This window comes from Salvelinus sp. IW2-2015, linkage group LG16 (genome assembly GCF_002910315.2).
Source record: "Salvelinus sp. IW2-2015 linkage group LG16, ASM291031v2, whole genome shotgun sequence".
NCBI classification, from domain to species: Eukaryota; Metazoa; Chordata; class Actinopteri; order Salmoniformes; family Salmonidae; genus Salvelinus; species Salvelinus sp. IW2-2015.
The window spans coordinates 18,086,210-18,104,439 of record NC_036856.1 but is presented as its reverse complement, the minus strand read 5'-3'; the positions used below and the strand labels follow the sequence as shown (position 1 = coordinate 18,104,439).

General features: G+C 48.9%; 1 protein-coding gene across 1 annotated transcript in view; it reads right to left on the bottom strand.

The window, feature by feature from the left end:
- Positions 1-18,230, bottom strand: part of gpc5b (glypican 5b) — a 77,242-nt gene that overhangs the window by 50,072 nt on the left and 8,940 nt on the right. The window contains 1 exon segment of the mRNA XM_070447574.1: positions 5,326-6,029. Within this exon segment, the coding sequence (XP_070303675.1) occupies positions 5,326-6,029 (704 nt within the window).

Here is an 18,230-nt window from a genome sequence, read left to right as displayed (position 1 = left end):
GAGAAGAGAGGAAGATGGATGAGAGAGGAGAGAGATCCGACGAGAGATGAGAGAGAGAGACAGAGAGAGAGAGAGAGAGAAGAGAGAGAAGAGAGAGAGAGAGAGAGAGAGAGAGAGAGAGGGGTGAGAGAGATGAGAGAGAAGAAGAGAGAGAGAGAGAGAGAGAGAGGAGGAGAGAGAAGAGAGAGAGAGAGAGAGAGAGAGAGAGAGAGAGAGAGAGAGAGAGAGAGAAAGAAGAGAAGAGAGAGGAAGGAGGAGAGAAGAGAGAAGAAGAGGAGAAGAAGAGAGAGAAGAGAGAGAGAGAGAGAGAGAGAGAGAGAGAGAGAGAGAGAGAGAGAGGAGGAGAGAGAGAGAGAGAGAGAGAGAGAGAGAGAGAGAGAGAGAGAGAGAGAGAGAGAGAGGAGAGAGAGAGAAGAGAGAGAGGAGAGAGAGAGAGAGAGAGAGAGAGAGGAGAGCGAGAGGAGAGAGGAGAGAGAAGAGAGGAGAGAGAGAGAGAGAGAGAGAGAGAGGAGACGAGAGAGAGAGAGAGAGAGAGAGAGAGAGAGGAGAAGAGAGAGAGAGAGAGAGAGATGAGAGAGAGAAAGAGAGAGAAGAGAGAGAGAGAGAGAGAGAGAGAAGAGAGAGAGAGAGAGAGAGAGAGAAGAGAGAGAGAGAGAGAGAGAAGAGAGAGAGACGAAGAGAGAGACAAACCAAGGTTTAAATTCATCAGCAATCGGTGGCCCAAAAAAAAAAGCTGGAAGATGGTTGTATTCTCTCTCTTCCTCCTCCCTCTCTCTCTCTCTCTCTCTCTCTCTCCTCCTGCTGCTTTTCTTTCGGTGGAAGAGTAGCTGGGAGGTGAGTTATAGGGCAGTGTGACAGGGATCCCATTTAACCCACTCCCAACCCCACACACACAGCTGTGGACAGGCTTTAAAGGCCCTCTAATGGAATTAGCTCATTTGGCCCCTGGACAGTAAGTAGGGTGCTGTGAAACAGTGAAATATGGACGTTTTCAGAAAGCTCTGCCTAAACTGAGTTAGGCAGCAGGCCCACATAAAGCTGGGACAAAACCACTGAGACCAACAGAGACACACACTGCCTTCCCCAGAGATTAGACAGCAATCCAGCTCACTGACATTAAGGGTATGTGTATGTATTCATGTGTATCACTTGTGAGAATGTGTTTGTATTCATCTGGGAAATATCCTCTTTTTATAAGAGGGAAGCCAAAGACCAAGGGAATCTGCTTGTCACTGTCACCCCTAATTGCAACTATTGTCGGAAAGCTGGAGGGAAGATGTACTCAAGTGTGTGTGTGTGTGTGTGTGTGTGTGTGTGTGTGTGTGTGTGTGTGTGTGTGTGTGCGTGTGCGTGTGCGTGTGCGTGAGGCTCATTGTAATGGCTGGAATGGAAAAAATGGAACGGCATCAAACACATCAAACATATGTAAACCACATATTTGACTCCGTTCTATTCATTCCATTCCAGTCATTACAATGAGCCTGTCCTTCTATAGCTCCTCCCACCAGCCTCCTTGGTGTGTGTGTGTTCCTATAGAAGTTTATTTGTCCAGAGATTAGCCACAGAAATGTTCTCATCACTCTGTCCCAGGCCCTGAGTTTCAAAGCATTGTGGGACAGGGTTGTCCAGTCAGCATGAGGAGTCTTTGTCCAGAGTTGGATTTGCATTCAGGAGGGCAGGCCGTGGTCTGCCTACAGACACTCTCTGAGGGGATTCACTGGGGCCATAGATGGCTGGACAGGACCAGAGGAAACCCACTGAATGGCTGGCAGATCCTTTAGGAAGCCTCAAAACAGCTCAATGCCAGACCAGAACACAAATACACAGTTTAAAACCCACAATTCTACAGGACAAAGAGTATGCTCATGCTAATAAAGTAGACTTTAACTCATCAAAAGACTGGTGGAGCTTGAGTGACATCACCAAAGTGCCCCTGCGTCCCGTCAATCAAGATCTCATCAGAGACTCTGCCTCCCCGTGGCTCAGCTAAATTCTGGCTTAGCTCCTCCAAAGCTTTCAGTCTGGATTCTAAGGATTGATAAATCCTTTATAACTCGATGATATAATTAGCAGATGCAAATAAGCGTTGCTGAGCATTTTCACTTAAATCAACTGGATGTATTCATTAGGATTCTAGGATTCTTAATTACCACCATATATCCCACGCTACAGCAATACCTGGTACAAGAGTTGAAAATAATGCTGAAATGTAAGAGAATGTTACATTTCACCCGTCTGTGTCGGGTGGGTTTTTCTGAAGTCTATCGTCATTCTAGTCTCTCATCACTGACTGTTTTGGACACCTCCTCTCCTCTCTACCTTGTTGTGTTTTGGCAGATAGGGAGTGATTGGCAGGCTCTGGTGGGGGGTGGGAGCGGAGGGAGAGAGGGAGGGAGGAAAGGTTGGTGTGTCTGTCTGCTCTGGCCTGCTGCTGCTTCTGCTGCGTCAGGCATCTGTGTCACATCTGCTCCTGCAACGCCCTCTACTGCTCATCCTGTGTCTCCTTGACCTGCCACCACTCCCCCAGTACTCTCTCCCTCTCTCTCTCTGTGTGTGTGTGATTGTGTGGGCGGAGACAGGTGTGCTGGAGTCAGAGCAGATCCCCACCAGCTGCAACCTGTTCCATAATCAAGACCTCTACAAATACTCAGCCCTGCCACTTCCATGCTGCCAGATTGTAATCTCTTCTCAGTCAGTCTACGGTTCTAGCCGTTTGTTACTATTCAGATCCTGTGGTGCCTGTTTTCACTGCCTGACGCTGTTTTCCTCTCCGCTACAGTTCTACCCACTCTGACTCTGGTCCCTGTCTCCAGTCCCACCGCTTGTCATCCTGCTACTCTGTCCTGGATTCCCCACTCTACTACTCCCTTGGATTCCCCTCCGGACCTGCTTACCCTGTCTCAACCCCTCTCGCTCCAGCCTCAGCCTCCGCACATGGGTTCCAGCAACCCGTCCGAGCTTCCCCTGACCTTCACTCCATCTCCCCCTGTGTGTCAATAAATACCTTGGTTACTTCATCCCAGTCTCCTTGTCTGAGTCTGCTCATGGGTTCCCCTGTTCCACTCCGCATAACAATCTGCCTACACTTAACTACAGTAGATAGGCTAATGGACAGTTTGTATGGATGTGCTTAGCAGGCAACTCTCCCCATTCCCCTGGCCAACTGGAAACCTGGCCCAACAAACCACGTTACAGGAGTAAGACAAGGAAAGGAGAGAGGGGAAAAAAAGAGGTAGTGAAGGGAATATGGAGGGGGGAAAAGAGAGGGGTAGTGAAAGGAATATGGAGGGGAAAAGGAGAGGGGTGTTGAAGGAATATGGAGGGGGAAAGGAAGGTATGGAGGGGGAAAGAGAGAGGTAGTGAAGGGAATATGGAGGGGAAAGAGAGATGTAGTGAGGGAATATGGAGGGGAAAAGAGAGAGGAGTGGAGGGGGGAAGGGAAAGGATAGTGAAGGGAATAATGGAGGGAAAGAGAGAGGTAGTGAGGGATATGGAGGGGAAAGAGAGATGTAGTGGAGGGGAGAGAGAGGTAGTGAAGGGAATATGGAGGGAAAAGAGAGATGTAGTGAAGGGAATATGGAGGGGAAAGAGGAAGAGGTAGTGGAAGGGGAATATGAGGGGAAAGAGAGAGGTAGTGAAGGGAATTATGGAGGGGAAAAGAGAGTTATGTAGTGAAGGGAATATGGAGGGGAAAGAGAGAGGTAGTGAAGGGAATATGGAGGGGAAGAAGAGAGATGTAGTGAAGGAAGATGGAGGGAAGGAGAGAGGTAGTGAAGGGAATATGGAGGGGAAAGAGGAGAGGTAGGTGAAGGGAATATGGAGGGGAAAGAGAGAGGGTTATGAAGGAATATGGCAGGGGGAAAGACGAGATTAAGTGAAGGGAATATGGAGGGGGAAAGAGTGAGGTAGTGGAGGGGGAACGAGAGAGGTAGTGAAGGGAATATGGAGGGGAAAAGAGAGAGGAAGTGAAGGGAATATGGAGGGGGAAAGAGAGGGGCTATGTAGCAGTAGTCAGAAAGGCAGAAGAGGGGATGTTATTGTCAACGAACACATGATTTACTGTAGCTACATAGGCCCACATCGCCTCTATCTCTGGTAGTTTGGTATATGTTACTGTAGGAGGAGGTTTATCTCCACAGGAAAGACATGCAGCAGGACATCTAGAATGATAATCCCCCTATATTATAAAGGATTATAAACACGCATACAAAATGCGCACACACATCTGTGTGGGGAGGGAAAGAAATGTTAAACAGTGGAAAAGGAGCAGGAGGAAGAGGAGGCGAAAAGCAAAAGGTGTGAAAGAGTGAATGTGCAGACGTTTGTGAAAGGTGAATGAGTCATAAGAAAGGGGGGGGGTTCCCTTCCCGTCTCTGGGTCCAGACCTCAAATGCCGGCCCAGAGGGTAACCAGCCATCCTAGCCCTATTGAACCAGTGAGTGAGCAACAYTTGATCCTGGGGGTGGCAGGGAGACCGTAAAAAGACTACTACAAATAATGTGCCAGTAACAGAGAGGGGTGCTGATGGGATGGGGAGGGGTGCTGATGGCCCCCACGGACCCCCACTCCTGTCGCACTAACACCTCTGTACAACATAAACAGATATGTGTTATATAGTGTAATCCTTCATGTCTCATTACCATAAATACAATTTTAATCATATTTATAATCACAATCTAAATCAGGCCCACAGGTGCAATCATTACCATAATCTACTTATCATCGGAGCTAGAATTGAATATTCAAGCTTGTTAAACTAAATCACTCAGCTAGAATACACATAGGTATGTTTTTCTACACCACAGGTTCTCTTTAGTGTGAGCAAAGAGATCATGTCCTGTCTGTCTTTCTCTGTAAACAGTCTCTTGTTTGACTCACTGGGATACATTCAGCTTTGGTGGAATTAGACAAATTCTCCCTTCTCTCTTCTCTTGCTCCCTGCTTTACAAGTACCAAGAAATCTGCCAGCCTCGCATCTCCCAGCCTGTTGAGTCCAAAGCCAAAAGAGAGGGTCCATGCTGCCTCATGCCCCCCACTCCTAACAGGCAGCCAAGGAACTCCTTGCCACATCACTCCTTGCCCACCACGGAGTTACACAGAAGAGTCTTGAGAGGTTTTTTGTGGGTGTCATTAATAGAGAACACAAATACTTAAGAAAACAAGTTTTATATGACGGTTGAGACATACCATGATTTTCAGTGACATGTGTCCTATGAGGGGTGGTAATGTGCTCAAGATGTGTCATCATGGGCCTTGGGAGGTGTGTCATATCAGTACAGTCCTAAGACAGGTGAAGTGTGAGTGATGGGTGAGGTGCTGACTCACGATGGCGCTGATGCGTGGCCCATGCAGCTGTGCGTGCAGGATGGCGTCGTTGATGTGGTTCCTGATGCCCAGCAGGGCCAGCTCCAGATCGTGGCCCCCGGCCAGGGCCCCCGTCAGCTCCTGCAGCAGGGCCACATAGTGCCTCCAGGGCCCGTCTAGCTCCGAGAGCCCCACCAGGCAACCCCGCATTACGTTAAGACATAGTCCTCCACATGGCCGGATCAGGGTCAGGCCCCTGCAGTGGGGGCAGTACTGCATTCTCACCAGAGCACGCCCACACTCCCTGGCCAGCCCTGCCCGCTCTGTGGCGTTCAGTACCTCTGCCCCCATCATCAGTGCCCGGCTCAGTGCCCGCCCTGCACTCAGAGCCCGGGTCAGCCCCTCGGCCAGGGCACGAGGGTGGGGCCCAAACGGGTTGACATCCTGGCGCGTCTTGCGCAGACACTCACTGTGCTCAGAGGAGGGCGGGGACGAGGCCAGGCCAGGGTTGACAAGGCGCCGGTACACCAGTGGGAAGAGGTCATCATAGAATCGGTGCACGGAGCGCTCCATGGAGGTGTTGCCGTCTCCTCCCAGGAAGAGAGAGAGGACGGAGAAGAGGTCTGCCACCAGGGGGCGAGCATCCTGGGAGAGGGGCTCATAGGCACTGTCAAACAGAGCACTGGTCAGGTTCAGAGTGAACGACAGAAGAGACTGGAACGTGTCTGCACAGCCAGAGAGAGAGAGAGAGAGAAAAAAAAGACAGAAGAAGATGGAATGGTGAAAACACATTGTAAAAATGATCTTTCTTGCCTTTTATCTTACAATGGGTATAAGTGAGAGAAAGCTTTTCTTATTGTATGCATGTGCCTGTCTGCTCATGTGTGTGTGTGTACATAATATGACTTTAGAGGGGTGAGGTGGTACTGGGTTCAGTGGGAACACCCCCGTTCTGATGTCAGTCTGATGGCATTCTGACAGATGGAAGAGAGACAGCAACTGGGACACTTCTTCAGGACTAGACACACACACAAAACCCCTCTCATACAAGTCTACAAAATTCCATTATATACTTAGGGTATACAAACCCCCCAACTCCCTCCCAACACAGTCACACAGAGTTCTCCCTAATGTCCCACAGGAGTAATATTACTCATCACAGCTGTTGTGTTTGAGATGCCTGCTATTGTTCCTGACTTATTGTCGGGAAAACATTCTGTGTGTTGGATGATGTGTTTTCAGTGTGTATGTCTGTCCGTGTGTGTGTGTGTCCGTGTGTGTCCGTGTGTGTGTGTGTGTGTGTGTGTGTGTGTGTGTGTGTGTGTGTGTGTGTGTGTGTGTTAGTCCCTCTATATGTCTGGCTATCTACAGATGGAGAGGTGAACACAGCAGTGAATGAGGACTTATAGCCCCCTACTGTACATACCGACCCATTAACTAGGGATCTTGCCTTTGCTTTGAGATTATGGAAATTCAGTACAGTACACTGTCTAGCACAGGCTCTCCTGTCAATACAGACTGAGCTGTTTTAACTGGCACATACATTAATACTGCCATTAGTACCTAGGCTTAGTCAGTAGTTACATGTTTGAAGAAAAATACATAGCCTACACATATACATTTGATTTTAAACATGGAGAAACAAATCAAGCTAGGATATCTTAAAAGCACTTGATCTCTCAAACGACATTATTTTACTACAGAAGGTGAGTCAGCAGAAGGCCAGTCCACTCCTTCGATCACTGCAGTCTAGCAGACTTTCCAGCTTTAATCCAAAACAGACACAGAAATGAGAGAATTTCACAATTAACTCAATTAATGGAATCATTATTAGGGCTGTATAAGGAGATCTGTGCTTAGGCAAACACCATATACTTCCACAGCTTAGAAGGAACCATCCCGGTTCAACGACAAGCAGGCAGCCCACGGCTGAAACAAAAACCTACTGACTGACTGGGTATTCTTGGCTGGAGGATCTGTCAGGGTTAAATTGAGAAACCCTGGTACTATTCCTGCACCCCATGCTGAGCAAATGGTGTCCGTAATAACGCTCTGAAAATATCTTACCGTAAGTGTGGGATTTATTTTGTTTATTTTTTATTTAACCTTCATTTAACATAATACGTTTAAAAGAATCTCTCTCTCTCTCTCTACATGGGATCAGTAGATCAGTGGAACCAGAGCTCTTAATCCCTGTGTTTATCAGTGAAGCGTGAGGTTCCCAGGCCAGGTATGCCGTTACAGAGACATGATCACAGATTATACAACCTTTTTTATGACCAGAGAGGACATAACATCTCCACCCCTAAGCCCCTCAGCACCCACTACCTCTAATCAGGCCATCGGTCATTACCGTTTCATAACCTTTTTTGACAACACTGATCAAAATGTAGAACGTCTGGCTGCATGCGTTCTTATCAGTCATCCTGAAGCCCATTTTACATTTCACCAAGTCACATTCTCACTTTTACTGGCTTGACTGCAAACTCGACAGCAGCGCCCAAGCAAACCATTCTAGCACTGTGAAAAGGGTAACCTTCTCCTGTAAAGCATTTGACCCCAAACCCCTAATCCAGCTTCCCAGGATTATGGTTTAGAAAAGGGAGGGTGGAGGGGATGAGGGGGTGGAGGAGGGAGACCAACAGGTGGAACTGCAAGAAGTGGGGGGGAAGGGGCTTACGGAGAATGAATACTTGTTTGAATTAACAGATTGTACTGGCATGATGCCTAGGACATTTAGATTTACACACACAAAAATGTTTGTTTGGTGTCATCATCCGCACTGTTATTTAACTACTTAGAATGCACAAGTATGTACTCAAAGTACTCAAGTTCAACAAATACAATTAAATAGATGAAGTACGCTAAACAACAAACATTGTCAATGCAATACATTACTACTAATGGAGTTAGTAAAACTGGCTTGTCAGGGATGGGATGACCACTTCGAAAGCTGCTATAATGCTGCGTTTGCCAGATATTTCCCATTGAGTAACGAGCAATTGGAATGCAGGTGGGAAGCCAGGGAAAATGGTTTCGAATGTTCAAAAGCTGAATTACATTCACTGATGGACTTTCACCCTCTCACACACATACTCAGAGGAGAGAATGACACATTATACATACTCAGACATTAGGCACCTACACATCTCACACACTTATAGACATTTACAGTATGTGTTCCATCTATTAAACAAAGACACATCCATGCACGCTCACACAACACACACACACGTTGGTTTTACCAACCTTGTGGGGACCAAACAATTGAACCTAACCCTTTACCCCAGGGGCACAACATTCACTGGGGACGGGGGGACATGACTCTCCCACATTCTGAAATTGCCTTTGTTTTGTCCCGTATCAACATAAGTAAATTAACTTGGTTCGTTTTTTGCCAGTTGATGTACCATTAAAGCTAGCCAAAAATTGGCTAACTTCAGATATTATTTTGCCCCAATCACAGTCAGTATAGCAACGTAACATTATTGATCTGTCAGTTTCCCTAGCTCATTCTCTACTTTTCACACTGACAYGGTATCAACATATCTGCAGGCTTCACTGTCATGGTGCACAGTCAGTACACAACACTATGCTCATCATGTCTTAGAAGGATCAGATGGTGACACATTTTGTAGAATATTATAACAATCAGTGAATGGATACAAAGTTCCATCTTGATTTGATGAGTATGCCACAGTTTGGGATCTGGGAATAATGGTCATTTCAATTATTGAACCATTTATTATATTCTTGGATAATTTAATGTATAAATGTACGGCAAGGTATTTCTTTGTCATGCCTTATCTGAGCAGGTTTCCACTGCTCCAGAGACCAATGGCTGCGAGCTTTACACCACTCCAGCCGACGCTTGGCATTGCGCATGGTGAACTCGGTGAAACGCCCGCAGCAGTTCAGGATCCAAAACATCTGCAAACGGAACCCAGCACCTCTCCTCCGGCCCATACCCCTCCCACTCCACGAGGTACTGAAGGCCCCCCACCCGACGCCTCGAATCCAGGATGGAACGARCAATGTACGCCGGGGCCCCCTCGATGTCCAAAGGGGGCGGAGGGACCTCCCGCACCTCAGATTCCTGGAGCRGACCAGCCACCACCGGCCTGAGGAGAGACACATGGAACGAGGGGTTAATACGATAATCAGGGGGGAGTTGTAACCTATAACATACCTTGTTCACCCTCCTCAGGACTTTAAATGTCCCCACAAACCGAGGACCCAGCTTCCGGCAGGGCAGGCGGAGGGGCAGGTTATGGGTCGAGAGCCAGACCCGGTCCCCCGATGCGAACACCGGGGTCTCACTGCGGTGACGGTCCACGCTGGCTTTCTGACGACGAGCGGCTTGCTGGAGATGGACACGGGCGGCCTCCCATGTCTCCTCCGCGCGCCTAAACCATTCGTCCACCGCAGGAGTCTCGGTCTGACCCTGATGCCACGGTGCCAGAACCGGCTGGTACCCCAGTTCTGTGCCATCTCGGCCCAGGGCACAAACGCTGCCCACTCCCCCGGCCGGTCCTGGCAATAGGACCTCAGAAACCTGCCCACATCTTGATTGACTCTCTCTACCTGCCCGTTACTCTCGGGGTGAAAACCTGAGGTAAGGCTAATCGAGACCCCCAGACGTTCCATAAACGCCTTCCAAACTCTCGACGTGAACTGGGGACCCCGATCCGACACTATATCCTCAGGCACCCCGTAGTGCCGGAAGACGTGTGTGAACAGGGCCTCCACAGTCTGTAGGGCCGTAGGGAGACCAGGCAGAGGGAGGAGACGACAGGACTTAGAAAAACGATCCACAACGACCAGGATCGTGGTGTTTCCCTATGAGGGAGGAAGATCCATTAGGAAATCCACTGACAGATGTGACCGAGGTTATTGTGGAACGGGTATGGGATGTAACTTACCTCTGGGCAGGTGTCTCGGAGCATTACACTGGGCACACACCGAGCAGGAGGAGACATAAACCCTCACGTCCTTAGCCAAAGTGGGCCACCAGTACTTCCCAGTCAGATAGCGCACCGTCCGACTGATCCCCGGATGACCAGAGGAGGGAGAGGTATGGGCCCAAGAGATCAACTGGTCACGGACAGCAGACGGGACGTACATACGCCCAAGGGGACACTGGAGGGGAGCGGGCTCTGTACGCAACGCCTGCTCAATGTCCGCATCCAGATCCCACACGACCGGCGCTACCAGGCAGGAGGCCGGGAGTATGGGAGTCTGATCCATGGGTCGCTCCTCTGTGTCATACAGACAGTGTGTCTGCCTTCTTATTCTGGGAACCTGGTCTGTAGGACAGGGTAAACACAAAACGGGTAAAGAACATGGCCCACCTTGCCTGACGAGGATTCAGTCTCCTCGCTGCCTGGATGTACTCCAGGTTGTGGTGGTCAGTCCAGATGAGAAAAGGGTGTTTAGCCCCCCTCAATCCAATGTCTCCACGCTTTCAACGCTTTAACCACAGCCAACAACTCCCGGTCCCCCACATCATAGTTATGCTCCGCTGGGCTGAGCTTCTTCGAGAAGGAAGCACAGGGGCGGAGTTTCGGTGCCGTGTATGAGCGCTGTGAGAGCACGACTTCTATCCCAGCCTCGGACGCGTCCACCTCCACTATGAATGCCAAAGAGGGATCCGGATGGGCCAGCACTGGAGCCGAAGTAAACAGAGCTCTTAGTTGCCCAAAAGCCCTGTCCGCCTCAGCCAACCACCGCAACCTTACAGGATCCCCCTTCAGCAGTGAGGTAATGGGCGCAGCAATCTGGCCAAAACCCCAGATAAATCTCCGGTAGTAATTGGTGAACCCTAAAAATTGCTGCACCTCCTTTACCGTGGTGGGAGTCGGCCAATTACGCACGGCTGCAATGCGGTCACTCTCCATCTCCACCCCTGATGTGGAAATGCGATACCCTAGGAAGGAGACGGCCTGCTGAAAGAACAGGCATTTCTCAGCCTTGACGTACAGGTCATGCTCCAAAAGTCGTCCAAGTACCTTGCACACCAAGGACACATGTTCGGCGAGTGTAGCAGAGTAAATCAGAATGTCATCGATATACACCACTACACCCTGCCCGTGAAGGTCCCTAAAAATCTCGTCTACAAAGGATTGGAAAGCTGATGGAGCATTCATCAACCCGTACGGCATGACGAGGTACTCATAATGCCCTGTGGTGGTACTGAACGCTGTCTTCCACTCCTCTCCCTCCCGGATACGCACTCCTGAGATCCAGTTTCGTGAAGAAGCGCGCCCCTTGCATTGACTCAATCGCCGTGGCGATAAGAGGTAGCGGGTAACTGTACCTCACCGTGATTTGATTGAGACCTCTATCGTCAATGCACGGGCGTAAACCTCCATCCTTCATCTTCACAAAAAATAAACTTGAGGAGGCGGGTGAAGTAGAGGGTCGAATGTACCCCTGACGCAGGGATTCAGAGACATATGTATCCATAGCCACTGTCTCCACTTGCGACAGGGGATACACATGACTCCTGGGAAGCGCAGCGTCTGCCAGGAGATTTATCGCTCAATCCCCCCGTCGATGAGGTGGTAATTGAGTCGCCTTCTTTTTACAGAAGGCGAGWGCCAAATCGGCATATTCTGGGGGATGTGCACGGTGGAGACCTGGTCTGGACTTTCCACCGTGGTTGCACCAACGGAAACCCCTACACACCTCCCTGAGCACTCTCGCGACCACCCCATGAGAGCCCTCTGTTGCCAGGAAATAGTGGGGTTATGCAGAGCCAACCAAGGAAGGCCTAGTACCACAGGAAACGCAGGAGAGTCAATGAGAAAGAGACTGATCCTCTCCTCATGACTCCCCTGCATAACCATGGCCAAAGAGATGGTGGCCTCCTTGATTAGCCCGGACCCTAATGGTCGACTATCTAGAGCGTGTACCGGGAAGGGTCTAACTATAGGAAAAATGGGGATCCCTAACCTAATGGCTAATGCTCTGTCGATAAAATTCCCAGCTGCGTCCTCTCGTAGGCTGCATCGATAGTGGTCGATGAGGGCCCTGTCGTTCCAGACTGCTCCGGCAGCCAAGGTCCGGAATTCCAGGGCGAAGTCCTGGGTGCTCCTCGTTCCCTGTCTCAAATGGAAGAGCCTCTCCCCCGCCACTCTGCCCTCAGGTGGATGGTCGAAGACGGCCCTGAAGCGACGGGTGAACTCCTCAAAGTGGTCTGGCGCCGTGTCTCCTTCTCTCCATACGGCGTTTGCCCACTCCAGCGCTCTTCCTGTGAGGCAGGAGACGAGGGCGGCCACTCTCTCCCCTCCTGAGGGAGCTGGGTGCACAGTGGCMAGGTAGAGGTCCAGTTGTAACAAGAATCCCTGGCACTGTGCTGCCGTTCCATCATACTCCCTGGGAAGGGAGAGACGTATCCCACTGGAATTCTCTCCGGATGGAACAGGTGGAGACAACCCCGGTTGTGCTGGTCGAGGCACTGGAGAGACTTCCTGTCTCTCCCAGCGGTCCATGGTCTGGACAATGCGATCCATCATGGCACCAAGATGACATGGCCGAATGTTCCTGGACGCGCTCCTCGACTCTCTCTAACCGGGGTACCTGCTCCTGCTGACTCCATTGGAGGTGTGTAATTCTGTCAAACGGGTGTATAAGAGGCGAAGTCAGGTGCAGGAGAGTAGCGTGAGGTAAACAGGCGCACTTTTATTTTAGTTCCAAAACGAGAGCACTACATAAATCAAATGCGCTCAAAACACAGAACATAACAAAAGTAAAGCACGTAATAAGACACCACAATAACATGAAACAATTACACACAAAACATGATGGGAAACAGAGGGTTAAATACAAGTAGATTGATTGGGGAAATGAAAACCAGGTGTGTATGGAAGCAAGACAAGACAAATGGATATATGAAAAATGGAGCGGCAATGGCTAGTAAGCCGGTGACGTCGATCGCCGAACGCCGCCCGAACAAGGAGAGGAGCCGACTTCGGCGGTAGTCGTGACAGTAGTATATGGAGCTTTGGTGACAAAACGGATTGCACTGTGATAGACTGCATCCAATTTGCTGATTAGAGTGTTGGAGGCTATTTTATAAATGACAAGTCAAAGATCGGTAGGATAGTCAGTTTTACGAGGGTATGTTTGGCAGCATGAGTGAAGGATGCTTTGTTGGAAATAGGAAGCCGATTATAGATTTAATTTTGGAATTATTAATTAGGTTGGTTATCCTTCCACAATATCACAATGAATGGCAGAAATGTCAAGTCATGTATCACTAGATTTGATATATTACAAGATTACAGGTATACTGTGCAATTTTCATAAGGTCTGGATGCCTTATACAGAATACTGTATGACAAAAGGAGTCTATATTGAAAACATGCCCACGTCAGGGGAGATACCTATTTAGGCCATCCCTAGCTGCTGGGCTGCTCAGTCCTGGCCCTTGAGGTCTGCCGTATTGTTGGTTGACACTCTGGCCTTGGCCTATCACACCTGAAACCAATAATGAATGTTTCACTAAGATCGTAAAGCTGAGTGGGGTGTGTTGGGTTGGGGCGCTGCAGTGCTGTGGACCCCTAGGGACAGGATGGGGTGGTCCAGCTATATTGTGTGCAAGTAAAAAGAGCTCTACAGTTACTCTAGGCCTATGATATGAATTACAGTGCCCTCTGTAATTATTGGGACAGTGAACCCTTTTTTATTTTTTGGGGCTCTATATTACAAAAGTTTGGATTTGAAATCAAACAATGACTATGAAGTTAAAGTGCGGACTGTCAGCATTTTTCCCCCGGGTATTTTCATCCATATCAAGTGAACTGTTCAGCTGCATCTGAGTCTTCAATGACAGAACAGTGCCAATACCTCCTTCCTTAATATGCACACAACAATGCACTCCCCCGCCCCCCTTTCGGAAAAGCTGACCACGACTCCATTTTGTTGATTCCAGCCTACAAACAGAAACTAAAACAACAAGCTCCCGCGCTCAGGTCTGTTCAACGCTGGTCCGACCAATCTGAATCCACGCTTCAAGACTGCTTCGATCACGCGGATTGGAATATGTTCCGCATTGCGTCCAACAACAATATTGACGAATATGCTGATTCGGTGAGCGAGTTCATTAGGAAGTGCATTGACGATGTCGTACCCACAGCAACGATTAAAACATTCCCAAACCAGAAACCGTGGATTGACGGCAGCATTCGCGTGAAACTGAAAGCGCGAACCACTGCTTTTAACCAGGGCAAGGTGACCGGAAGCATGACCGAATACAAACAGTGTAGCTATTCTCTCCGCAAGGCAAACAAACAGGCTAAGTCCCAGTACAGAGACAAATCGAGTCGCAATTCAACAGCTCAGACACAAGAGGTATGTGGCAGGTCTACAGTCAATCACGGATTACAAGAAGAAAACCAGCCCGTCGCGGACCAGGAGTCTTGCTCCCAGACAGGCTAAACAACTTTTTTGCCCGCTTTGAGGACAATACAGTGCCACTGACACGGCCCCTACCAAACCTGCGGGCTCTCCTTCACTGCAGCCGAGGTGAGTAAAACATTTAAACGTTTTAACCCTCGCAAGGCTGCAGGCCCAGACGGCATTCCCAGCCGCGTCCTCAGAGCATGCGCAGACCAGCTGGTGGTGTGTTTACGGACATATTCAATCAATCCTTATCCCAGTCTGCTGTTCCCACATGCTTCAAGAGGGCCACCATTGTTCCTGTTCCCAAGAAAGCTAAGGTAACTGAGCTAAACGATACCGCCCGTAGCACTCACTTCCGTCATCATGAAGTGCTTTGAGAGACTAGTCAAGGACCATATCACCTCCACCCTACCGGACACTCTAGACCCACTCCAATTTGCTTCCCGACCCAAGAGTCCACAGACGACGCAATCGCAACCACACTGCACACTGCCCTAACCATCTGGACAAGAGGAATACCCATGTGAGAATGCTGTTCATCGATTACAGCTCAGCATTTAACACCATAGTACCCTCCAAACTCGTCATCAAGCTCGAGACCCTGGGTCTCGACCCCGCCCTGTGCGGGTCCTGGACTTCCTGACGGCCGCCCCCAGGTGGTGAGGGTAGGTAACAACATCTCCACCCCGCTGATCCTCAACACTGGGGCCCCACAAGGGTGCGTTCTGAGCCCTCTCCTGTACTCCCTGTTCACCCACGACTGCGTGGCCATGCACGCCTCCAACTCAATCATCAAGTTTGCGGATGACACTACTGGTAGGCTTGATTACCAACAACGACGAGACGGCCTACAGGGAGGTGAGGGCCCCGGAGTGTGGTGTCAGGAAAATAACCTCACACTCAACGTCAACAAAACAAAGGAGATGATTGTGGACTTCAGGAAACAGCAGAGGGAGCACCCCCCCCACATCGACGGGTCAGTAGTGGAGAAGGTGGAAAGTTTTAAGTTCCTCGTGTACACATCACGGACAAACTGAATTGGTCCACCCACACAGACAGCGTTGTGAAGAGGCGCAGCACGCCTCTTCAACCTCAGGAGGCTGAAGAAATTCGGTTGTCACCAAAGCACTCACAAACTTCTACAGATGCACAATCGAGAGCATCCTGTCGGGCTGTATCACCGCCTGGTACGGCAACTGCTCCGCCCACAACCGTAAGGCTCTCCAGAGGGTAGTGAGGTCTGCAGAACGCATCACCGGGGCAAACTACCTCCCTCCAGGACACCTACACCACCCGATGTCACAGGAAGGCCATAAAGATCATCAAGGACAACAACCACCCAAGCCACTGCCTGTCACCCCGCTATCATCCAGAAGGCGAGGTCAGTACAGGTGCATCAAAGCAGGGACCGAGAACTGAAAAACAGCTTCTATCTCAAGGCCATCAGACTGTTAAACAGCCACCACTAACATTTAGCGGCCGCTGCCAACATACTGACTCAACTCCAGCCACTTTAAATGGAATTGATGGAAATTATGTAAAAATGTACCACTAGCCACTTTAAACAATGCCACTTAATATAATGTTTACATACCCTACATTACCCCTCATATGTTATATACTGTACTCTACATCATCTACTGCATCTTGCCATCTTTATGTATACATGTACCACTAGCCACTTTAAACTATGCCACTTTATGTTTACATACCCTACAGTACTCATCTCATATGTATATACCGTACTCTATACATCTACTGCTTCTGCTCCATGGCCGTTCTGTACCACCACTCATTCATATATCTTTATGTACATATTCTTTATCCCTTTACACTTGTGTGTGTGTATAAGGTAGTAGTTGTGGAATTGTTAGGTTAGATTACTTGTTGGTTATTACTGCATTGTCGGAACTAGAAGCACAAGCATTTCGCTACACTCGCATTAACATCTGCTAACCATGTGTATGTGACTAATAAAATTTGATTTGATTTGATTTGAACAAGACAGTGGAGTGAGCAACACTAAGGAGTACCATGTCATGGGTTGGAAAAGATACAACTATTGCAGTTCAGTGGAATCTAATTTTCTACTGTCAATAAAACCAACTTGAGAAGACTTGCACCACCCTCCTACAATGTATGGGCAAATCCTCCATGCACAAAGCCAGCCACTGTCAGAGAATGTCCCGCTCATGACCAGAACAGTCACAGTCTATGAGCATAGCCCAGGTTTAGTGGGCTGTGATGTTTCCCAGGTTGATAGGAAGTATTTACTCAAACTGTGGGAAAAGGAAGAGCTGGAGAGCAGCTGCAGGCTGAGGACTGAGAGGAGACCCTAATGAAAACATCCTGTACATACAGAGGGAGACCAGTAGGGACACTAATTAGCCCTTTACCATTTACAGCTCATACGCATAGCCTGACTGACTACTGTACTATTCTATTGTACAATTGGCCATACTAAACCCAAACCCTGTTTTTGAAAAAAAAAWAATAATAATGTTTGTTTCCAACATCTCAACAACCCAGCTTTGGATAATTTGGTTAAATGGGATGAGTACACAGCCTAAAACTGAAATGGAGATTCTGGAACATGGTTCCAGGGTGTAGCAGGGGCACTGTCCTGTCCCCGGCAAGCCAGTCAAGCTGCTCTGGAGGGCCTCTCTCTCTAATATGTCTACTGCTGGCTCATATAACCTAGGAGCTGACTGGAATCAAAGGGACCCAGCAAGACATAGATGACTGTCAGGCAGTTTACAGTTTCCAGGGCCAAATGTATCCCTGTGTGACCAGCTTGGACTCACAGCCACGGGTATACCCCATACTCTGACACCAGGGCACCTGGATATGTAGCAAACTGGAGACTGAGATGGAGACAGAGGTAGGATCAGAGGTGCTACTCATATCATCCAAACTTCAAGAAACAATTCACTGATCATCACAGACATATGAAAGTGGAAAGGTCGTGAAATTGTGGTTGTTTTTTTCATGATTTACAGACACACAAAAACAGTAATTGAAATGTACGATGATAAATAATTTGACCATGCTCTGTCTGCATTCTTGAGTGTTTCCAACAAGAGGGCTGGTTCAGACATTTCCGTGTGTGGGACACAAACCATTTCCATGGGGTGCCTCTGGGTGCCCTTTACACAGACAGACGACAACCTACAACTGTAGTCTCATGTCAGGACAGACTCGTCCTCAGTCTTCTCAGTTTCACCCACATGCGTTTCCAATTATGTGTGCAAATCAGTTCCACAAGAGCCTGTCATGAAGGTTAAGCCACGCTGCAACTACCAATATAGAGTTACAGAGACAGAGTGACAGGCTTCCAATGACACACCAATGTAGGAACATATATATACTGTATATTCACACAAACACACACATACACACACAGCGCAGCAAATCGGGTGTGGGAACGACCGAGCTGTAAATGTGATACTGGTTCGCACCTCCAGGTTCCTGGACGGAAGCTGGAGATCTTAACCCTATGTGGGCCACAGACAGAGGGGGGG